Genomic DNA, 25,722 nt, shown 5'->3' with positions numbered 1-25,722 from the left:
CACACACACACACACACACACACACACCCACTCACTCAAACAATGTACTGTAGAAAAACAATATCAGCATTTCTGTTAGACAACACAGACGGTTGACCCCGGAGGCCTGGATATGATAGAATATTTTCGGGTTACTGCTTGTGAATGATTAAAAACCTTCAGGAAAATCTATCTCTCTATTGTTTCTTTTTGGAACAAGAATGGACATTAGCTCATCACATTTTAGTTTTTCTTTTTTCCCCTCAATCTTCATGGTGTATATAGCCTATGTTAATACAATTAGTATTTCTGCAGTGGTGGGGGGTGGTCTCCCCACTTCTCCATTGAGACGTTTAGACCCTGGTGTCTGCTAGGACACTTACTGGTTACAACTAGTACTGCCTGAAACTCATACGCAGCACAGTCGTACAGATGAGAGAGTTACGACAACTCCTTCCACTTTACGGGGCCAGTCTATTGGCAGCTCTTCTACATAGATTTGGCGAATAGTGACAAAGGCCTGAACCGGAAGTTTAGGGAATGCATTGGAGTCTATGGACTTTAGAGTGACAAACGAGTTACATGAACCACGTGACTGCATGGGCTGTTTTCTGCCCCTTCATTGTCAGAACTCTTCTTTCAATGGCTCTGATACGCAGTATCCCCCTCTGCAGGACAAGCTGGGATGGCCTTATTGGCAGCAGAGCCATGTTACCTGTTCCCAGGTAACATGGAAGTTATGGAATGTTGTATTTGATTTGAACAATTTTTTATTCAATATCACGGATACATTATTTCTGAGGATACACGTTGTCTCCTCTCTCTCTCTCTCTCTCTCTCTCTCTCTCTCTTCCAAAAAGGCTGTTGGGGTTTTAAATAACAGTGGGTTTTCATGTTGTTATTATTTCTTCACTCTCTTCATTCTTCACGGTTCCCTTGTGCTGTTTAAGGATAGGAGAGTGTTTAAATTTCACATGGATGCGGGTCCACCTGGTGTCTTGTGTAAATACGCTGGTACGTTGTGAAATGTGTGTGCGTGTGTTACTGTAATATTTGTCCTGCTGTGCGGTCCAGAGACAGTAAACTCCTTCTTACCTCCACTTACTTTTACACACACGCACGCACTCACGCACACGCATACACACAGACACACCTGCATAGAGGCTATCATCAAGTCATACTTCAACCAGTCTCAGATTGTTTATGTTCAGTCTTTATCATCCACATCTTAAACACTTATCTCCATAACATATCACATGGCAGAGGTCTCTTCAGGAGTCAGATAAAAGGAAAACAAGACTCAATGACTGTTCCATGGCTACAGAGACTCAATGACTGTTCCATGGCTACAGAGACTCAATGACTGTTCCATGGCTACAGAGACACTGCATGGCTCTTCACGTTGGACGTGACATTGAAAAGGCCTTGTGCATTTTGATTGCCTGATTACACAAAAACCTCTGTTGGAGAAAATAAAATTAAACTCCAGCCAGGTGTCCCTAAAGAAAAAAACTATTAGGTGCAGTGTGTGAAATCTTTTACTCAAAAGAAGCACAAGGAAACACTTCATCTGAGTGAATGAAAGGTAGGCCTACGGGGCAGTGTTGGCAGAACAACAAACACATACTGTACACTGTGTGTGTGTGTGTGTGTGTGTGTGTGTGTGTGTGTGTGTGTGTGTGTGTGTGTGTGTACGTGCGTGGGTGTCTGCGTACGTGGGTGCACCTGCATGATTGCATGTGTGCGCGTGTTTGTGCGCATGCATTTGGATTAGCAGCACACACCTCTTAATTCTTCTGGCTGTGCAAGTGTGCTTTTGCTTGTACAGTATACAAGACGCTCCATTGAGTGTGTTTACATGCATTTGTTTGTGCATTTGTGCTGTGCTTTTGTGTGTCCGCATGACTGTGCGTGCAGCCGTGCGCGTGTCTGGGATTTAGGAAGGTATCATATATCCCATTCCAAAGCTATGATATACTATCTCCCTACTGTCCCATCACCCCCCCCCCCTCTCTCTCTCTTTCTCTCTCTCTCTCTCTCTTTATCTCTCTCTCTCTCTCTCTCTCTCTCCATCTCTCTGCTCATCTTAGCTCTTCTCTCCTTACAGTCGGCTACCTTTTTTCACTGACAAACTGAATAAAACTAAGACATATTGACAATGTCGTCAACAAATAAAAACTAGACTAAAATGTTAGGGAGGGACTAGTGGAGAAGAAATCCAGTAGAACTAAGACAAGTCATTTTTAAGTTTGGTTGTGCCCGGGTGTTGATGCCATTTTGACACCATTAAGACCTCGACCAAAATCTCACGATATTTAGTCGACTAAAACTATTCTAACACAAATATATATAAAATATTTCAGATGACTAAAATATGAATACAACTTGAAAAAACTAAAGAAAAGAAAATTTAAACTAAAATGACAATCAATACTACTGCAGGAGTAGTGCATGAGAGAGAGTGGGGGGAGATAGACAATACAACAGAAATGACAACCTGCTGACTTTATAGGACTTTTGGGGTCACGAGAGAGAGAGAGAGAGTTTGATGGGAGGGTTTGTGACTTGGGTGATTTGGCAGCACAAGTGTTTGAGATAGCAATCGCCCCAGCTTTGTAGTTGTCTAGGGGTGTGCATGCATGCATGTGTGTGTGGTGGAGGTTACGGGTGGTGCATGGTATGGGGGATGAGGTCGTTACAAGGGGTTAGTGGGTTTATGAGACCAGGTATATGTTTCAGGCACTGGTGTGTGTGTGTGTGTGTGTGTGTGTGTGTGTGTGTGTGTGTGTGTGTGTGTGTGTGCAGACTGTGCATGTGTGTTTGTGCAGCTGCTGCTGATTGTAACTAGCTGTGATAAGAAACATCACAAGTATGACCTCATGGTTGCCACGGCTACTGCACTGATAACTCATCACAGAGCACCGAGAACTGAGGCCCCTGCACGCACACACACATACACACACACACACACACACACACACACGCACACACACACACACACACACACACACACACACACACACACACACACACACACACATTCTCCTATATGGTAGTATTTTAGCTCACATTTGAACAGTGTTTCATACTAATCAATTTAGTTGGTTCTAAATTAGATTAGTTGAAAGAATAAACAAACAATAAAACAATGCGATTCAAGTTTAACACTTAAAATGCATCAGCCGATATGGCAGATTTTACCTTCCGTTCCCCCCCAAAACCGGGAGACATAATCTTCCGTTCTAACCTCACGCTGGTCACGCTAACGTCTCTGTAGAAGCGTTTATATTCCAAACGAGAGGCATGCTGAAGTCAGAAATGAAGACAGAACATTGCCCATCTGATCAAAACCATGGAGAGTTCCCTAGATTAGGAGATACGAGCCTCTCTTTTCGAGCCGCAAACAAGGAAAATAATAATAATAATGTTTTTTTTAATATACAAAAAGACCTAAAGACACCTATACACGTCCAAGGCACCATGGTTTTGATATTAAAGACGTGTATACACTAGGCATGTGGAAAATAATCGATACGTATCGATACATCGATACAGACGAGCGCATCGGTTCATACACTGTGTATCGGATACAATTGACGGGTGAAATCTCGATGCATCGTTCGCGGAGTGCTTGCATCGGTAAAATCCATGGTTGCAACTTTTTTTTCATGGTAAATTTCACCCTATCCTGTGTTTTACGAGGCGCATTGAACGTACCATCAGAAAAGGAAGAAAAAAAAAGAGAGAGCGCACACACCGTCAGTGAACAGAAGCTACCGTACGACGGTGCAGAGTAGACACGTTGAGACTGTGAGACAACAAACAGACTATAAAGAGCACCCGCGACTAACAGAAGTGAGCCCCATGCATTAAACAAGAAAAGCACCACCTTTAGCTTTATAAAATAGCTGTCCGAGGAGCTTTGTCCGTCGATCAGTTGACTTTTCACTGTAGCGCTGCGTGCTGGTAATGATCCACACTCCACAGCTGTTCTTGCTGATTCTCCGACGCGAATCTGCGTCACGATCATCAATTTGTAATTAAAGAAAGCTTCTGCAGTCTGCACACACGTGTACAACAACAACAACGCCACAGCTGGGTGTACTGCTTGCGTTTAAAGTCGTTTACAACCGTTTCACAACTTTCCACTGTCCAGCTTTCCTTTGCTGTTCTCTGGGATAGAAGCCTTATTTATATTCTGCAGCAAGACGGTCGCACGCCTAAAATTTCAGATCCACAAGCTCACAGCGGGGCGTGGATGAGACGCGTTGTGAGCTTGTACATCTGCTATCTATTTAAAACGTTAATAATACATGCAGGCCTGGGTCTTCAATGTTTTTCAGGTCAAGCCAAGGACCACTTAGCTGAGAGTGAGAGATCAAGCAGGGACCCCCACTATACATAGGCAATTATATTATAAAACTGTGTTGAAGATTAAACTAGACATATACTTGTTTGACAGCACTACGAGTGTGACCTGTCATTTTTGTTTTGTTTGTTTCTTTTCTATTTATATGTTGGTAACATTAATTGATGAACGATAGGCTATTACATTTTAATCTCTGGAACCCTCTATACTCGAAACTTCAAATTGACCTTTGAGATATAAAAATTATACTATAGCCTACATGATTATTAGTAATCTAACAATTCCACAATAACCAGCAGAGAGCAGACCCTTTGTTTACTTACATAATTCTATAAGTTGGGTTGTTTGAGATGCAGAGCTATAATACTAACCTACAGTAAAACAATAAATTGCTTTGAATTTAAATGTAATGCATTTTTACATGTTTTGGGAAATTAATAGAGCTTTAATATAAATCCTTTCTATTGTGATGAATCGCCATCAAAATGTCCAGAATTGAAGAGGAAATACCTGCTCGACATTCTGGCTTCTGTTCGCTGTGATAAACTCATCATTCTGAACAGTTCTGCTGATAGCTTCTGGCTGGGTTAGTTAGAGTTTTTGAAGTGTGACAGATGTGAGCAAGCCTTTTCTATCAATGATTGTGATTTTGCCGTTGGTACAAAATCGAAACGAATCGGTGCCGTAAATCCAATACCAATGTTGTCCTGCCCATCCATTATTGATGACATCATTCAGACAAGACATTTATGGGCTGGGCTGTTGGGATCGCTAATTCACTCTTGTCAATGGTTGCGAGAGGAGAGGAGAGGAGAGGAGAGGAGAGGAGAGGAGAGGAGAGGAGAGTGTGTGGAGGAAGGTGGTGAGAGTTGAGGGGAAATACGAAGTCAGTGTACGTAGGGGACAATTGACTGCAACCTTCCCTTCTTTCTCCCCTAGCAAGACTGTTTACTCCAGATATCATGTTTCATGTGCCAATCAATAATTTATGGCTGTCGCTCTGGAGCAATGAACCCACCAGACCCCTGGATGACTGATTAGCAAGAAAATGGCTTAGAGAGAGAGAGAGAGAGAGAGAGAGAGAGAGAGAGAGAGAGAGAGAGAGAGAGAGAGAGAGAGAGAGAGAGAGAGAGAGAGAGAGAGAGAGAGAGAGAGAGAGAGAGAGAGAGAGAGAGAGAGAGAGGTAAATGAAAGGACGGAAAAGGAGATAAGGGATTCAGTGAGAGAGTGAGGGATTCAGTGAGGGAGTGAGAGAACAGTGTAAAACGGCATAAATAAATTAGAAACACAACTAAAAAAAGAGAGAGAGAGAGATAGAGAGAGAGAGTTGACGGAGGGAGAGAGAGAGATTGAAAGAAAGAGATAATGAACAAGAGAACAAGACACTGGAAAAATAACCTGTAATGGGACAATAAGATGAGAGAAGATAAGATAAACCATTATTGATCCCTGGAGAGAAATTCTAGTGCAACAGCAGTAAGAATGAAACACAGGAGAGGTAAGAGGTAAGAGTAAAAGTCAACAGCCAGGGTCACGGTGGTGCAGTTGGTATAGCGCTGTCGCCTGACAGCTGCAAGGTCCCGGGTTCGATTCCCACTGGGGATGCTGTGCATGGGTGCTGGGGGCGTGTTCTCTCCTCTGTGTCATCAGTGCCCATACCCTGAATGTTCTCCCCGTGTCCCCTAGGGTAGGTACCCTCACAAAACACATGCATTAATCCATCCATGCTGGGGCTGTGATCTGAGGGGAAGGGATGGGGAGATACAAGCTGCTGACTCCTGCAGTAGGAGGCGGACACACACACACACACACACACACACACACACAGACGCACACACCTCTCTATGGAGCTATTGGCCTGTGTAGCCTAACCTCCTGTCTCACAGTCTGTCCTTGTAACTGTGGGTCTCAGCACTGATGAAATGATACAGTGAGCGATGTTTCCCATGGTCTCACACTGAGATACAGAATGGAGGGAGGAAGGGCTAATTACAGGAATGGAGGGAGAAAATGTCAACGTTGTGACATCAAAGAGAGGGATGCAGCCTCCACATAACTCCCTCTTTTGTGATTTATTTTTCTGAAGCAGCTTTTTGTTCCAGGCCTGCAGCGTGATGCTGTTTTCCTAGATAAGGACCAGAACTGTGCAGCTAGTGTAGTGGAATGGAAGATTGCACGTGTGTTCTGTGTTTGTGTCCATGTACAGGCAAGTCAATAATTGTGTATGTGAAATCCAATGTGACGCTCCTAAAAGATCAATGCTCCTCTAAGTAGATGTGGTCATCTTAAAGTAATAATAGTAGTAGCCTAACGATACAGTCAATAATAACAATAACAAACGTTAATTGTGTCATACTGTACATAGAGTTGTACGTAGCTCAATGTACTTTGCAGAACAAAGAAAGATGTGTCAGTAAACATTTGAAAACCGATACAGTGCATACTGCATAAGTAGGATAAATGCATGCATAACATTTTTGCAACAGCCATGCATGCGTGTGAAACAGTATTTCATCGTGCATGTGAAGTAAATCTACCACACATACTTGTGTGTGTGTGTGTGTGTGTGTGTGTGTGTGTGTGTGTGTGTGTGTGTGGGGGGGGGGGGGGGGGGGGGGGGGGTGTCATGTGCAGAACTGAGGTATAACAAGAAAAACGTTTCCTTCAAAATGGCATCAATTAACATGTTCCCATGATGACTCACATGGCTACACACACAAACCCACATGCGTACACACAAGACCTAGGCTGGTTTAATGAACCCTGACGATGATGGAGTGGAAAGAAATTACAGGGTAGGGTAAGTGTGTGTGTGTGTGTGTGTGTGTGTGTGTGTGTGTGTGTGTCCTCCATCAAAACTTTTGCTCATGTAATCCTTGTGGCATTGGTGACCCTTGCAACCTGGTGACAGAACGGTCTTTGTGTGCCGTTGATTGAGGCCATGGGTGGGCGTAATGAACGAATGGACTCGGAAAAAGAGTAGAAAAGCTCAAGCCGAATGGAAAGATGGGGAGGGAAAGGCTCTTCACGCCCTCAAGGTTGTTTGAATGAGTGTTCAGAATGATTTATCGAAAAATGAATTGCCCACTTACTGTGTCTGTCTGGAGTGTCTGTCTTTGTTTGTCTCTGCCAACCTGTACTGCTCTTCTCAACTGTATTGTCTGTCTGTCTGTCTGTCTGTCTGTCTGTCTGTCTGTCTGTCTGTCTGTCTATATTATTCATGGACTCTCCACTTGTTCTTTGTGATGAAGCTGTGATGAATTCCAGGGTACCCAGCATATTGTGTGATGCTGATTAAAGGTGCATTTCACAGCTCTGGGGAAGGCAATTGTCCTCTGTGGTGGCCAGTGGGTCGAAACACAGGCGTGAAGGGGGATCAAATGAAAACATTGTCATGCTCATGTTGAATTCTGGAGAAAAATATTGAACTACAGAGTTTTGTGGTGTAAAACATATATGGAGACTGGAGAGTGAGCAATACTGTACTGATCATGAACAGCACAGGGGTGAAGCAGTTCAGTTTATGCATGCCTAATTCAATTGTAACCGTCAGCCTCTCGTTTATCCCTCAGTGAGAGATGAAGACGATTTCCGGAGTCTGAGTGAACTTCCAGAAACCTTCCCCTCGGACCCCCCGGAGCCGTTGCCTCACTTCCTGTTCGAGCCAGAGGAGGGCTACATTGTGAAGAACAAGCCTGTCAACCTGTACTGCAAGGCCACGCCTGCCACGCAGATCTACTTCAAGTGTAACAGCGAGTGGGTCCATCAGAAGGACCACACTGTGGAGGAGAGGGTGGACGAGAATTCAGGTGAGTGCCAGACAGGTCCAACACCCCACGCAGAAATTAATCGCACAAAGGGCGTTCATGAAAGTCTTTCTGTTGTTGTTATTTTTTTGTCAAACCAAACATACATTTTCGAAACTTACTGGGAAATGATTGTTGTCACTATTTTTGAGAGCAGTGAGTCATTGTTCTACAAACACTAGGATGCCATTGAAAATCACTGTATGTTTTGTGGTTGCCTGCTTGGCTCCAGCCGCTGAATCGCTAGTCATGCTTGCTTTGAAAATGATCTATAGGCCCCTACGTACTGTATATTGAGATTCAGCATCTGGTGTTGCTGTCATTCAGTGTGTTTCCTCGGTTGGATTTCCAACCAGGCCAATCACTGTGTTTTGAACACAATGATTGGAGAATTGCTATTGCTATTGAATTTCTTTTGAAAAGACTGCCTGCATTTCCATTTCATTTATCTTTGTGAGTCCTGGGAGAATGTTCAAGCCTACTGAAATAGGAAATGAATCTGGATGTGCTGCGTACCTGCGTTACACCAAAATCGGTGACTTTCCATGACTGGCTACACAAAGGGAATATTATGATTGAAGAGTCAGTCAATTTGAAAGATGTTGTTGATAGTGAGTGCCAATATCTTTTTACTTTATCCACAAGCAGTTTTTCTTCAAGGCTGTGCAGGTAGAACACATGGCATGGCGCTAAAAATAAAATGTAAAAAGAAGGGAAAAAAGGTGACTTGATTGATTTACATCAAAAAGTCAGCTCAAGTCAACACAAACCCACAATGCAAAACTTTGTTTTGTAGTGTTTTCTAGAGTTTTGTGCACAAACATAAGTAGCATTACAATGTTATATACTTAAAAACCCTTTCCAATTCCATTTCCCCCTTTATATTTCCCATTCCAAGTGTGTTCTTACTATATGTAATTGTCTTATACTGTATGTAACGCCAGCGCCACTATTCCAAAGCCCCCTCGGGTACATTTTTAAACTTTTCAGCAATGTCATCATATTTTTTGGGGTGGGTAGATCTTTTTGATTTGGGCATTTAAAATTAGCTCTCTTGTCCAAAAAGTGTGGGCACCGGCCTGCTTTAGACCATAACAAAGTCACATACAAATGTATGCACTTCATTAAAACAATTGTATTTAACTAGTGCAATATCAATAGTCCCTTTTTGTCAGTGTTGCAAAAACAACCTCCTTCTCAGCCTGTTATTGCGTACACTGCATTGCTATTATAGTTTCAGTCAAATGGCAGATTAGCCAAATGTAACCAAGTATGAAAAGGTCTACTAAAAGAATTAACCTTCAAAGGACATAATACAAGGAACACACGGTTAGGGATCTTTTCAAATTCGACTGAGACATGGCCCATCTGCCCAGGTTAATTTCAAAACACTGTATGTATGAATGGCCATAAATAATACATTTTGAGAAGGAAGCCCCATGTCATATAAATTCTGCTCTTGTGCCACGATTGGCCCCCATGCACGCCAGAATGTGGACATGTCTGTTCTAGAGGCAGTGTGCAAAGCTAGCTGACGTGTCTCCTGACAAGACGTTGTACTACGTACTATACTATTGTCTTTAGTCAGGCTTAGGGAATGAATTGCCAATTGCTGTGGACTCCCTCTTCAGCAAAGCCCATCATAAAATGTAATGAATATCAAATATGTTGTCATAAAAATTCAACCGTTCCCAGGAAGTACTGTCTCATGGGAATCATATAATCTTGAAGAAAACCTAATATTACCAAAAGGTCAGCTTCTCCACTAACAATATCTCTAGTCTGTGTGGGATAATATTGTTGTGATACAGGAAACACAGGCAACAAAGAAAGGCCATATGTCTGCACACTTGGCACCTAGCGCTGCAACATTGTTCCCCAGGTCGGCTCATTAGTCCACAAAAGATAAAACAGATCAAATGTTTCTCATCCCTTGTTACTTGTTTGTAAAGGTGGGCTACGTATTAGGCATGTGCACTCAGAACTGCCTGCCACGCTGCCAGAACTGGACTTAGGTGTACTAGGCACTGTACGATGTAATAGGATTCATGGCAATGATGTGGACAGAAGCCAAGCGTTCATGTTTCCCACTTGTCTACACACAACATTACAATACATGTTGGCTGTGTTATGTTGCGTTGATTTAAATGCTCCCTTTGGAAAACAGGCTGTAGTCATGCACCCTCAATTGGTCATTTACGTAGGTCATTGGTCAAGTTTTGGCCAGGGTCAATTTTCACACTTGTACTAGGTAAATTGACAGTTTGTACTGTGATTTAAGTAAAATTTTTGTGTAGAAGTAATGGCTGGACAAAAAAAGGCCAGACAATTATTTGTTTCTGTTAAAATGTGCTATGTAATGAGTGAGCCGTGCACTGCAGTATTGGAAAAGTCTGAATAGAACAATTTGGTCAGTAACTATATGAAAAATATGAAAGCCAATATTAAACATGTCTCACACGTGTCAATCTATAGCTCGCTTGCTCTCTCTGTCACAGTGGTGGCCTGAGAAAGAGACCAGTGTAGTTTGGATATTTCCCCTGATTTCGCTGTCAGACATGAACTCCCAAGCAAGAGCAGGATAAATGATACATAAACTGATAAAACGCAATCCCACAAAGTCTCTCTCGCACATGCACACATCATGACCAGGCTTAGTCTCTCGGTTGTCTTGGTCTTTCCCTTCCATGTCCATGTCTGCCTTTGTGTTGCTTCTTTATGAATAATTATTTGAATGCCATCCCTTTGTTGTGGAGTCATCTCACACTCTGGTGACTGTCCTTGGTGGCTCCAAACAACGAATGACGCAAAGAAACTTGCATGTTGCATCTTGCACGCATACTTGCATGCTGCGAGGAGACTTTGGTGCTACAGCGATATGAGTGTGAATGCATCTGCTTACACGCACGCACGCACGCACGCAGACTCAAACACTGCACACATGCACGCACGCACGCGCACACACACACACACACACACACAGAGACACTGCACACACATACACACAGTGCACACACGCACATGCATGAACGCAGTACGCACACACTAGAGCTGTCCAATTTAATATCCAAACGTCAAATTTGATAAAAGAAATAACATTTGGGCGTAGAAATTGGCATAGGAAAAGGCAAGGCAAGAATGCAGCATCTTTTTTAAATGGCAGTCTTCCTTTCAACTCCTCCTTTCAACCTCCTCTTCCACTTGACGGACATTCATTTAATAGTGGACTGAAAATCTAATCAAATGCAGTGCAGGCCTATTCCTCCAGCTGAAAAAAGAGCCAATAATTCAATAACCACCACAGAACCCAGCTCAGCCACAGACACAGTGATTAGCACCACAGATCTAATAAGCCCTGTTTCATTTGTCAACGTACCGGTATATAACTGTAAGTGTACAAATGCATTTTGTGCAGTCTTAGAGTTACATTATCACTAAAAGATTTTACAGTGCAAAAATTGTGGAACCTCGAGGCACAGTTGTATACAAGCTATGTGAGCTACAGATGGCTCACCATTTTAAAACATGAAGCCAAATGAGCTTGGCCAGATGTCAGTGACTCCATCCAAACAGCCATGTCTCCAATCCAATTTTACACTGCCCGCTGCAAGCTGCTGCATGACTACAGCCTGAAATAATTCAACATTTGAAAGAAAATGTCCATGACCATGTTGCAAACGTGTTTTATTTTATTTACACACTCACACACACACGCACACGCACACACACACAGGCACATGCCACACATAAGACTTTTGCCAAGTACAGTATGTACCGGATTGACCTTCATAGGAGAAAGTGCCGTATTTTTTCACCTGCATTTTCTCAATTATTTATCTCTGCTGCTCCACCACAAAAATGTTGTGCCCAAGGCACACCAAAGAGCAAGTCAAATACATTACATATGCATGCAGAGTCAGTGACTTCAAATTCCTTGGCATGTACGTGGGGACAAAGTGGCATTCCGACGCACTGCCATTCAGACTACGTTGCTTCCGTGTGAGGTTAGGGATAGGGTTTGTAAAGCGGCGAGCTAGTCAAAATGGCGATGTGTCGGAATAGCAGGCTTCGGAATCGTGGTGTGTAAGCCATCTACATCACTGAGAAACTGGCCTGGGACTTGTATCATTGCCTGGTATGGGACTGTACTTTACTGACTGGGACTTGCATCATTGCCTGGTATGGGACTGTACTGCACTGACTTTGTGAAGACAGCCGAGCGCATCAGCAGACGTGAGCGGACGTACTGTAGGACAGATGTTTTGTCAGCAAAGCTGGCAAGCTTATCAAAGCTTCTAGCCCCCCAACCATGAATGAATTGTATCAGATGCTACCAAGTGACTGTGTAGCCTCAGAACCACTGATTGCTAAATACTACTGTAGCTTCCCTGGACAATCAGGCATATAAATGAATAGACCAGGAAAAATGATAAGCTGGAAACTGATTAACTGATGCATTGTCTTCCTGGGGTACAAAATGTTGGTCTCAGGACAACAAGCACTTGGCAAATCAAATCTGGGTGATTGTTGAACTCATGGCACCACCTTTACGGCAAATCCTTTTTATGATCATGTTTTATTTGATACTTTAACCGTTTGCTGTTGTTTACAGTACAGCCCCACCACAGAGAGCAAGCATGGGCCAATACGGATGGAAATGTTGGTCGGTTTAAAGCACTTTGTTCTGGGTGGGTGTCGCTAGTGTGGCTTTTAGACTCTTTGTCTTGTTCTCTCCAAATCCGGTGCACTTTCTCTATCTGACTTCCTGTCAAACTTGTCGACCTACTTCACGTATGCCGTACTAGGGATGTCGGTAAGGGATAATTGCCCAGCCGTTTAGCCGACAGGATTAACCGGGTCATTAACGGATATTGCTTGATTTCTTTTTTTTATATAATATGCATGTATAGGCTACATAATTAAAGTTGGTAGACGAATAGTATACATTTATTTATGCTCCTTTTTAAAAGACAAACAAAAAAGAAACATTTAACAATATAAATAAATTGTTGTAGGCTTAATCATCAATAAACAACGCATCGCATCTGCATGATGCATGCATCTGTGCGTCTACAGTACAGAGGTCCACCGGTTCTAGTCCAAAACATAAATAAATCCAGTCCAGATCTAGGCAACCTATACCTATAAAGCCACTGGACGCATGGGCTAAGCCTTTTTTATTATTAAGGAAGATCAGCATGCATGTCACAGTGTTCTGTTTGTTGACTTTTTGCTGACGAGAAAACCCTCAAACATCGATAGCACATGGCTAACTTGATAGCCGTAAGCCGTGCCAGTGTGGGGACTCGGGAGACGGATAGGAGGAGGAGGAAGCGGCGGCAGCTGTAAACGTTCTCCCTCCAGGCCAAATGGCCAATAATGGATTGAATAATTCCAAGTACCGTAATTTCCGGACTATAAGCCGCAACTTTTTTCCCATGCTTTGAACCCACAACGGTGCGGCTAATCTATGGATTTTTACTCAGGTGCGCTTATATTCAGGTGCGCTTTATAGTCCGGAAATTACGGTAGGTCTCTGCATTGATACGGTCGATTATGTGTTGATCTCGTCTCGCTGTCACTCGCTTAAATTTCGACTACCGCAAAGCTACCGTTGTAGCCATTGAAGTACAACAGAGAACTTTGGGACATTAAGGGGGCAGAAAACAGAGCCTGAGCGCTGTTCATGCAGCCTGGAGTGTGGGCGGCGCAAATAAGAGCAATTTTAGGCATGTGTGCAACTGTTTTAAAGTATTGTACAGTGACAACTACAGTCTTTGTAATGTTTATGTTAAAAAATATATCTAAAATAAAGGGATTTAAGATCAGAACACGCATTTATTATTATGCAAATTAACCGTAAAGCTGATAAGAATATTCTGATGTTTCTTAACAGTCGGCTAACCAGTTAGCCGGTTAACCCCCGACATCCCTATGCCGTACCTCTAACGGTCTGCCTTCTCTCTACATCCTGACGACAAGATTCTATGAAAACAAGCCCAAAATAATAAACCAGTTTCACCACTTGTCCTATTACATCAGCTATTTTCAAAAAGAATCATGAAAGCAAACCCAAATAAGCAACTACACTTAAGCCCAAACTAAAGCAACGTGCAACTATGAATATTAAGCTATGTTACAGGAAAACTATAGCCCAAAGTCGCTTATAATAAGCAGAAATCGCAAGTGGCAACACTGCAAAGTGCAAACCAGCGCTGCAGGCTAATTTGCATGGGGAAAAATTATGTTTTGCCAGCTGACTGGTTTGTGCTGATTAAAAATGCTAGTCTGTTGCAATCTGACAGTTTTAAGTAGTCTTTGACTAGTCTGAACAAGACCAGTCTTTGGGCCTGGGCCATGGCTCAGTGGTCCAGGCACCTTGGCTAGTAATCCAGTCTGGCAGTGTGCCGCGGTTTCGACTTCCGACCCCGACAGTGACTGCATGTCACCCCCCCCATCCCTCTCCCCATTTCCTGTCAGCCTACTGTCTGTCCCTTCATAAAAAATAAATAAAAAATAAACAAAAAAACGTAAACACACCCGTGTGAAGTGAGTGGTGCAACTCCATGTGGGGGTCCCCAGGGGGTTCCGGCAAGCCACCCTGCGTCCAAAACGGTCGAGAAATGACCGAGTTACCGTGTGGGGGTCCCCGGGGGGTCCCTGGGGGGTCCCCGGAACATTCAGACCCTCAGGAAAGCGCCCAGGTGGCCGGCCCGGTTCCGGCGAGCCGCCCTGCGTCCGAAATGGTTCATAAATGACAGAGTTACTGTGTGGGGGTCCCCAGGCGGTCCCTCTGCACTGTACTGTACTGTACTGTACTGTACTGTACTGTACTGTACTGTACTGTACTGTACTGTACTGTACTGTACTGTACTGTACTGTAAAACCCCATATCATCATACATACAGTGTGTGTGTGAGTGTGTGAGTGTGTGAGTTTGTGCATGTGCATGTGCATGTGCGTGGCTGCGCAACAGTAACACTTGGTTGTGAAAACCAACCAAAGGCTATTTTCATGCTTGGACACAGCCAGCCATCCAGCCAAGGACAGACCCAGGGACCCAGGGACACACATAGCTGCATATACAGTAGGAGTGGTTGCGCAACATAAAAAAAGACTATAGTCTTTGGTGTGGAGTCACCTTAACAGGAAACCCTCTGTCTCTTCCACTCTGTAGTGTAACACTGCAGGCTAAATGTATATGTCTTGCTTCGAGTTGAACGGTTGACCGCACGGTTGACCGCATTCAAAATCTCTGGGACTCTCTGGGTTCCGCTGTGAACCCCCTGCTGAGAAATGTACAAGCTTACAATTGAATATAAACAAGAAGAGAATAACTTGAGGAAGAGCATTATCCTAGATGATTTATCTTCCATGACATTCCTACAGAGCTATGGTCTATTGTATGTATGCACAACACATCCATGCAGTACCAGCACTTCCTGTGTTTGTACAGTGCGTGCGTGCATGCGTGCGTGCGTGTGTGCGTTGAGTTGTTTTCTGAATCTACGTGAGACACAGTTAGAAGCTATACGGTACTGATACTGCTTTTATTTTTCTTCCCTCCATCTTCTCTCTCTCTCTCTCTCTAGATACTATTTATCTTTCTCAGTCCTCTCTCTCTCTCTCTCTCTCTCTCTCTCTGTGTTATCCCCCCCCACACACACACACACACTTTCTCTCTTAGCCTCATGCTGTTCTGTGCTGGACTCTAATTTCCCCAGGCTGAAATTGGAGAGAGTATAGACGGATAAAACCTGAGCTGATGAAAGCAGGGCAGGGATGGAGGGATTCTGAGAGTTGGGAAGGAGGGAAGCTGATGGGAGGGATGGAGGATGTTGATACACGTTGTCTATTTTTCAACCGTTTGACTTCCTTAGCATTGAACTTAATAAAAGGAGCTTGGGCATTTTCTTTTTCATGAGATTCAGGAGGAGAAGAAATTGCTGCATAGCATTGAGTTGGAGAATGGTAGAAATAATGAGGGGGGGGGGGTAAGGAATGGGGTAAAAATGAGCAAGAGGAACATAAAGAGAGGCAGGTTCCATGTGAGGCAGAAGGAGGAAGGGGGTGAAGAGACAAGATGAGGAACAGAAGGGGAACACTACAGGAGATTTAGAGTAAAGATGAGAGGCAGGCGGGAGTGTCAGGTGGAAGGATGATCAGTAGGCCTACAATTCAATAAATTACGTTTGAACTAGTAAGATCTGTATTTGATGTCTGATTTGCTCCTGGTAGACATCATTCCCTTGGAAACTTATTTAGACAGTGACATGAAAGAACATGACATGTTTAGTCTGGAACTCACTACCCTTTCTCCTAATTAAACAACCCGCCTTCGCAGAGCTAATACATTGTCTGCCATTTCTGCATGACCTTTTCCCTTGGGGAAAAAAGCAAGTGAGAATGACTATAGATATTTTAAACTTCTTCCAAGAAGTAAGTATGGTAATTAGTATGAGTAGACCATCTGTATGTCCCAAGAAAAGGAGACCAATCACAGAGAACTACACAGTTCAGATGACACTGCTACTAATTAGAGTCTGAGCTGCATGTGATGACACACCACCTGTTGAGCATCAATGCACACTGGATAAATCAGCCATCCCCACACACAACAACAGGCAGAGCCTCTGTCATGACAGGTTGCTTTATCTGCTCCTGTTTGGATCTTATTTTTTTGTGGTGACAACTACTATTTATTATACTACCTACGGCACGGCAAGTACTGTGGGTGAGTGTAGGTTGCTGGTGCAGTACAGAAAATAAATAAACTTTGAAGGAAAACCTGCCCTCATCTGTCCTCTGCTATTGAGCCCCCAACATAAACTGTTCTGCTTCCCTATGGGCGCAGGCACATATACAGAGGCAGCAAGAGAACGCCTATCCCAGGTGTCTCTTCCTGTTTTTAGACAGCTGGTGAATGGAAAGGACGCAAGTGCACGGCTTCAGCTGATAGCATCGGCAAAGCGACGTGGCCGATGCTACAAGTTGAACGCACAAGCGTCATTTCTATCCACCAGCTGTTTAGAAACGCCTGCTCTATAGGCGTTTGTTGACGGGACAATGTACCTGTACCCTATATGACTACTGAACTATGATGCTGCCAACACCAATCACAATTCAGTACACTTAAAGAAGTGGCTCTCAAATGTGAGGGAACCCCCAAAAGATTATTTATACCATCTGAAAACATTTTGTGCCTGGGACCCCCATACACAAATTGTGTAAAAAACATAAAATAAAAAATAGATGCAATATATGCCAGTCACAGCTCACTTCACGCTGCTATTCTCATTAGCACTTTAGCACATCATTACTGCTTCATTCACACCTAAATAACGACAGCTTGCACAAGTAAGCCATGTTATTATTAGACCCTGTCTTGATCAAGAAGATTATTTCAGACCCCTCAATCAATGTTGTATTTTCCCCAGCAGTTACTGTATAGTGTAACATACACATTCCCTTACTGAGAATAAAGTCTCCTCTGCTCCACCCTTCATTTGCTGCTATCCTAGCCTACAAGGTGTTAGTGCTCATGTCATGTTGCCTTACTATCTTGTATGTTTGAATAGTTTAGGGACATACACCTACTGCATCTATGTTACAGTGTGTTACAGACAGTAAGTGCCTGCCCGGGTCTACTCTATACAGTATATACTGTGCAGTGTACAGTGTATCTAGACCAGAGCAGGTCTTTAAAGTAACATGATTGTGACTTTCATTACTATACACCCCATGAAGCCTTGAATTCATGGAAATCTTTTTGTTTGTCACATTCCTGAGCCAATAATTTGATGATTTTAGTCTCCTTCCAGAGACTCCACCGGTCATCAGGAATGCGACAAAAACAAAAGAATCTCTATGAATTTTAAGCCCTAACCACACCAAAGAGTCACCATGCAACTCCTTGGGTCCAAACGTTTGCAAGGAGTTAACGCTAAAACCGTCTCGACCCTTTGGTGTGGTTTGGGCCATTGAATTCCATGCGTTGAATCACTAGGGACAACGCGCGTCAACGTAGAACAGGACAACGCAATGCAGGGACAACGCTAAAACCACATCGACCCTTTGGTGTGGTAAGGCTTCATCGGGCGTGGAATTGATAGAAAATAAGTAATTAAATGTTTGTTCTCAGTAGAGGGTACTCAAGTGAAGAGTAGATGTATTTCCAAACTTCCGTTTGTTCATTTCCATGGCCATTTTCAGAGTACAACTGCATTTCGGAGGCATTCTAATTTGTTGCTGTACAGTTAAACAAATTGCTGTTCTGTTGCCCTATGTGTACCACTGAAAACGTATGTACTGTCTGTATCCACTATGTTTTGGCTGAAGGCCATTACCAGTGTTTGTTTAAACAAAGTGTGCACTACCTCAGTATATCTCCATTAGCCTTGAAGTGTGCAAATAACATAGTGTGTACTAGGTTACCTACTTTGTCTCCATTAGCCCCAAGTGTGAATGGTTATTGGTCTGCTAACATTGACCTGTGCCTCGCACGCACGCACGCACGCACGCATGCACGCACGTACGCACGTACACACACACACACACACACACACACACACACACACACACACACACACACACACACACACACACACACACAAACACATTGGCTACACTGATTTGTGACCTCTTTCCCTCCGTAGCTGCCATCACACAGCGATCGATATCTTCTCTCCTTCCTCCGCTGTCTTGTCCCCTCCTTTTGTGTTCTCTTGTGTTCTCTGCCATTTGAAAATAGTTTGTCCAGGTTCACACACACACATAAGATTTGTGTGATTTCAAAAAGAAAAAAAAATGTATATGGAAATATTCTGAGCTTGAGCTTGTGGATAGGCTATTTTCAAGTAACCAATGTATATAGGTGTTAAAGTGGTTTAACTATATATATTACCGGTAACTCATTTTGCAGTGGGGGTCCCCTGGAACCCCCCCAAGGACCGCTTTCAGAACCACTGCTTTCATACACTTTTACGCTTACACCCTCATTCTCTGGCTCTATCATTTTCTGTTTCTTTCTGGCTGCACAACCTCTCTCTCTTCTGTCTGTCTGTCTGTCTGTCTGTCTGTCTGTCTGTCTGTCTGTCTGTCTGTCTGTCTGTCTCTCACTCTCTTACTGATTGTTCATATTAAATTATTTACAAACTAAGGTTTATAAAAGGGGTCAATTTACTTCTGTGTCAATGGCTTCTGACACACGGAGAGCTGTGCATGCGTGTGCGCATGTGTGTACATTGTAGTTCCCTATAGATTTCCTCTGGTGTCCTGGAGTGCCCTGGAACATTGACTCTTCGGGACAAGCATGCAATACACACACACACACACACACACACACACACACACACACACACACACACACACACACACACATGCACCTAGTATCTCTGTGACCGTGCAATTGGCCACAGTCTGGTGACTGCTATGTCAAGATCCTGGCTTGATTTACCTCTACATCTGTAGAACTCTCTCTCTCTCTCTCTCTCTCTCTCTCTCTCTCTCTCTCTCTCTCATCCTCTCTCTCTGCATCTCTCTCAGCTCTCTCTCTCTCTCTGGTGAAGCAATAACATGCAGAGGTTTTGGCTCTTTCTCACTGTCTTATTTTCCCTACAGGCCTGTGTGTCTGACCTACTCCTGATTACATTCAAACGGCACAGAGCGTCTGAGTGCTTCTGCCCTGTTCCTGGCTCGCTTTTGCAGTTTTTGTTGCTGTTCTAAAGCATTTAGCTTTTAGCCCTGCATCTGTGTCTGTCTTTGTGTCTTCCCCTCTTTTTCCCTGGCATGCATTCTCTGTTTCTTTTCACTCAGAGACACACAGTGCTCTAACTGCACCCACGACGCCTGTTATGGTGAGCTGGGTCTAGAGAGTGTTAAAACCTTCTGCTGATGACAAGCGCTTATTGATCCCATATGCACCATAGCACATTTGGGCAACTTCTATTATATTGCAACGACCCTGCGAAAGACCCGGCCATAACTTGCTCCTCCAAGGGAGCTAGCTCTCTTGGCGCAGCTTGTTGCTTGCCTGGTCTACTGAGTTGGAGATCGGGGTTCAACTCCAGCTCTGGTGCTAAACGTTACAATATGTATGAGTGAGAGAGAGTACAATAAATATGACTGATCTATCTACCAGGAATCCTTTTCTGTGTGTATGTGTCCGTTGTATACCTATATACTGTAGGGAAATCTTCAAACCCTCTCAAGTTGGTGTCATAAATAAATTATGTCATAGACTGGCCTCCAACTACTCTGACAACAGGTATACTGAAATAATAATGATTCTAAATATGGAAATAGTCTGTCAACATCAGATGGTTCAGGTCGGTTATACAGAGCATCAAAACTCACTAAAAGGGGCTCAGCTAGCTTTGTGCCCACCTCCATCAGACTTCTGAATGCTTATAGGCTGACCCCCCCCCCCCCTCCCTCCCATCTGATGGACTATAGTGAACACATACTGTAGGTTGCATACAGTATATCAGATTAATATGATTAGCACTTATATTTAGAAATGACTTTAATATATTATCATTTTAAGCACTAGTTATTTTAAGTAGTTTTTATAGTCTTTTTTATATAGTACAGTATCTGTGTATCTATGTATTGTGATTTTTGTCTTTTAACCACTGCACAAAATAAGTTTCTGAAAGGAAAAATAAATGTATTTGAATTTGAAGATGATTCACCATGATTTTCACATCTCCCAAGTCCAAACACAGAATGAGTTTATGGATGTATCTCATGGGACATCTATCTCTATTCTCAGCTCTCTCTCTCTCGCTCTCTCTCGCGCTCTCTCTCTCTCTCTCTCTCTCTCTCTCTCTCTCTCTCTCTCTCTCTCTCTCTCTCTCTCTCTCTCTCTCTCTCTCCCCTCCTATCCTACACAATGAGGTCTAATTGTCTGATTGCTGGTGACTAAAGTCTTCAAATGGGGTCCATGAAATAAAAAAGTTTCAGAACCAACCACTGACAATTCCCCTGCTATACTGTACTTATCCAACACAATACATCAGAACTACGTGTGAGCCAAAAGATAGTCACTATGATTGAATACCAGAAGGTGTGCTAGACATGTGTGAAACATGGAAGCATTTCCAATCAACCGCAAGCATGGTGTCCATCTAACCTGCCAATGAGGTGATGACTGCGACAGAAGACCATATGTCTTTGTTGTCGTTTTTTAACACTGTAACAAGTTCATCATTAGTTGATCAGTGTACATTCATGTTGCTATGCCTTGTTCACAGTATTCTCATAATCAGATGAAACATTTTGTTTATTGACTGAAGGTCTATTAAAGGGCTATTAAAGGGCTATTAAGATACTGTATACTTGACGATGGGTAAAGCAGCCCAATCAGAAACATCATTACATTAACATCTCTTTTACAAAGCGATCATCATTATTATTTAAGCTTCTGGCAATATATACATACTGCAAAGCAATGATAGCTTGTAAAAGATGATGGCTTGCTTAATGATTCTTCTGCTGACAATAATGTCAATAAGTCCAAAATGTATTCTGACCCCTCCACGAAAAGGCCTAGTTGTCCTGACCCCTTATCCATAATTTATACATTATGGATAATTAGTGTAGACTGTTATTCGTCTATAGTACTCTATAGTACTATAATGCAAAGCTCTTTGTAGAGCATGTTGATGTTTAAAGTTGAACTGCATCCTTAGTTTGATGCAGCACAAGCTGGCTTGATCTTACAAGTGTCACATTGCACTTTATCTTGCCACACAGTTTCAGTTTCTATATATACTCTTTAATTGCCAAACTATTACCACTGGCACTGCAACAGTGTTAGATTTATTAACGATTTGCACCTCCTCCCTATCACGTTGCCCTTTGCCTTGGTTGTTCCTCACTGCCTACATATTCTTTAGCCACCTGTGCGTCAGTGTAATGTTTCACATTGTTTTAATTGCCACTTTACTTGCTGTTTTCTTAGCCCCTTTACCTCTCTCCTACGCCTTGCCTGGTGCTTTCATTTTTAGCTTTAAATCCATAATGGCTCCCTAGTTTCCTAGGTTACTCCAGCTCTAGTTTTATCGCCCCGCATCTTTGCTCAGTTTGTTTCAAACAATCACTGTTACTGCCTCAGTACGTGCCACCTTGTATACAATATTTTACTTCCCCCATAGCTCTCTTAGCCCTCTGGGCGTCCATGCTGTAACTTGCTGTAATGTACTCACCACAAACTGTAAATGTACGTACATGTTGTGTTCTATAATCAGAGTTCTCTTCATTCATGGCCTTGTTTTCGTTTTCCTTGCTCTCAATCTTCATTCATGTTACCCAAAAGACCTCCAACCCAGCTAGCATTGCTCTCTACTTGCCTTTCATTTCTTCAATGCCTCCATTCCCCTTAACAAGTTTGCATTACAGCTTTCACACGACTATTTGCTTGCTAGCACTCTTTGCCGTTGTCCTTTGTTGTTCTCTTTCTGTAAATTGTCACCCTACTGTATATCTCTGCAGCAATAGTTTAATGAGTGTGTGCATAAGTAATACATTGGGATTATTGCAACTCCCATCCTCTTGGAGGAAGCAACTGGGGTAGTTGTAACACTTAACAACTTAAAATATATTTCCAAAAGTTTTCTTTTGTATAATCGCCTCACATTATCCTTCCACTACTAATTTCAACTTTTCTGTCTTTAATGCTTTCTCCTTAATTAACCCCATCTCTATCTTTTTACTAACTTATGTTTTGCTTGTTCCTCCATCTTCACATTATGTGGAGACTCAAATCAGTGCCTCCTGTTGTGGGTATTTCTTTTCAAAATGTCTCCCTGACTCTCTCATTATCTCTCTGCATCTGCATCTCCTTTCTTCCTACAGCCTTGATCTACTTTCTCATTCCCCATGCATGCCTCCTATTATCCTCCCCGATACCACCTTCCCTTTCCATTTCCTCTGCTGTGTCTCCTTCTTTCCTTCTTCGTTTACAGTCCTATCAGTGGTTGCAGCGATTTAAACCTCAAAACCATTCTTCCCACAGCTCCTCATTCAAGCAGGAGGGGAAAGAGGGAATTGAAATAAAAGTGGAAAGAGGAAAAAGCATAAATCTTGCTGTTTGTATTAAATACAAAGTAAAGCTACTCAGTAAATGGCCAGGGCTTGTAAATGGCAGATAATATTTCCTGATATTTCAGCTTCCTCCTTACTGTTACCGGTATTTACTGCCGTGTGTTGAAACCAGTAACAACTTTGCAGCTACTTTATTTTCACAAGTTACAACTTTACTTTATTTTGACTGTGTTTTGTGGGAGTCTGGGGTAATCAAATATATATGGTCAAACAATGCCCAGCAACAGTCATGCATGCAATGTGTGCTTGCGTTTGAACACATAATCAACTCATAATTTATACTGTATTGCACACACTCAATTCAAGCCGTTCCTCTCCCCATGCAGGTCTGGTGGTTCGAGAGGCCAGCATCGAGATCACGCGGCAGCAGGTGGAGGAGCTGTTCGGTCCAGAAGATTACTGGTGTCAGTGTGTAGCCTGGAGCTCCGCTGGGACCACCAAGAGTCGTAAAGCCCACGTCCGCATCGCATGTGAGTACAAACAACTCAACTCGGTACTGTACTATTCTGGGGCAAACATCTTGGTAAGATAGCAGATGCACAAGCTAATATATACTAATATACTAATATTTGGTGTAGGGCCGGGGAAAAAGAGCAGACCAAGTACAGAGTCCTAGAGGACACGGTCAACTAAGTATATAGGTTTAAAGTGGTTAAATGAACAAAACTCCCATACGATTCTCACACACACACACACACACACACACACACACACACACACACACACGCCCAATCGCTCACACGTGCAAGAGAATGATAACAGTGAGCAACACACAAAGACGTGTACACATACATTCTTTCTGTCAGCACCTCCGTCCTGCTGTGTGCAGTCGCAGTTTTATGTGAAGGACAGCATGGGTTCAGACAGACAGAACGGCTGACAGGGAGAAAGATAGAGGCAGCTTAAAGGAGATAAACAGAGGCTTTGATGTATGGGTTTATATAAGGCACGCACGCACGCACGCACGCACGCACGCGCGCACGCGCGCACACACACACACACACACACACACACACACACACAGATAATCTACAGCGCAGGTTGTGTGCTGAGCTCACCTTCTTATTGCACCTTGTTATTGAGAATAAATTACTGGAATAATGCATCATCCATCATTTTATGAGCTCTTACAACTACTTCTCATCTCCAGAATGGTGTGCTGAGCATTAGCGGCAGAATCCAATTTGTGCTGTTTATCTATTTATTTGTCTTATACTCAACAGGCTATACTTCACGGGCTGAATCTCATCACCAAGCTTAATAATCTGCTTTCTGCTGTATAATGAATACATGACATCTTAATTTGGTTTGTTGCAGTGGGACAGTATTACAGCAGTCAAACAATCTACAATTTAACGAGATAGACAGAACTGAGCTGTCCAAGCTCAGGTTGGATAGCTCTTGTGTTCTTTTTTTGTCTGTCCCCCCCCCCCCCCCTGAATGATGCATGATGGGGGTTTGGTAGAACACATAACTTTGGTCTTCCATCAGTAGATTTTTTTTCTTTTCTTTTTTCAATAATGTATTTTTTTAAGCTTCTGGTTCTGGTCTGGTGAAGACTTTAATATGACAGCTGGGAGTCTGATCATGAGGTCGGTGAAAGTGCACAGACCAGTCCAAAACCAATGTCACATTTGTAATGTGTCTTGCGTAGTACTAGTAATGCATATATAGTAATGCTGTGTGCGTACAGAGCGTACTGTAATCTCGTGGGGAAATTGTTGTGGTGTTCCCCTGAACTTCTGTAGTTTTAACCACATTAATCCTGGTTTACGACCTGATGGTTGTAAGCTTTTAGATCTGCTATTTTCAGTGAAGAGATTTGGTGTAAAGGGAAAAGTATTGTGTCCTGGGGGCCGTCGGTCAATTAAGTATATTATAGGATATAAATGGTAAAGTAAACAGGCTGTCATCCTGTCTGTCAGCACTTGATACAGATACAGTATGTGAGTATGTGATAGACATCGCCTCTAAAGGAAAACACCCTTTATTCTTAAAGGGAGCCTTTTTGCAAAACAATATATGTTAATGATGTTTAGAAGATTTAGAACACTTTCCTGTGGTCTTTATGTGTGTAATATGTGGTTTTAGATATTTTAGATTTTATCAGTGTTGTCACAGACACGGTTCTCACTTCCTTCCTGGACTACATGTTGTCACTGGGTGTAAGCAGACCCATGCGCGGCCAAAAGAAGCTGTCTGCTGGGGCCTCTTCCTGGTTTTTAGACAGCTAATGGATGAAAATGAAGCTCCACCCACGAGGCAGAATGCTGCGTCGGGCAGATTCCCGGAAAAGCTTGCCCCGGCGGCATTCTGACGCGTGGGTGGAGCTTCATTTCCATCCACCAGCTGTCTAAAACCCCGGAAGAGACCCCGGCAGACAGCTTCTTTTGGCCGCGTGGGTGGGGCATGCATTGTGTGTGTGTGTGTGTGTGTGTGTGTGTGTGTGTGTGTGTGTGTGAC

At 43.0% G+C, this 25,722-nt stretch overlaps 1 protein-coding gene across 2 annotated transcripts in view; it reads left to right on the top strand.

Moving 5' to 3' along the window:
* LOC308317472 (netrin receptor UNC5C-like) overlaps positions 1–25,722 on the top strand; it is a 232,059-nt gene that overhangs the window by 107,365 nt on the left and 98,972 nt on the right. For both annotated transcript variants that reach the window (XM_080766495.1, XM_080766494.1), the window contains exons 2-3: positions 7,921–8,157; positions 23,586–23,729. In XM_080766495.1, the coding sequence (XP_080622621.1) occupies positions 7,921–8,157; positions 23,586–23,729 (381 nt within the window). The remainder of the gene's footprint in view (positions 1–7,920; positions 8,158–23,585; positions 23,730–25,722) is intronic.

The sequence above is a fragment of the Protomyctophum bolini genome, assembly GCF_963924005.1.
Source record: "Protomyctophum bolini genome assembly, chromosome: 6".
Lineage (NCBI taxonomy): Eukaryota > Metazoa > Chordata > Actinopteri > Myctophiformes > Myctophidae > Protomyctophum > Protomyctophum bolini.
The sequence above is the reverse complement of the archived record's forward strand: the minus strand, read 5'-3'. Positions and strand labels throughout refer to the sequence as shown.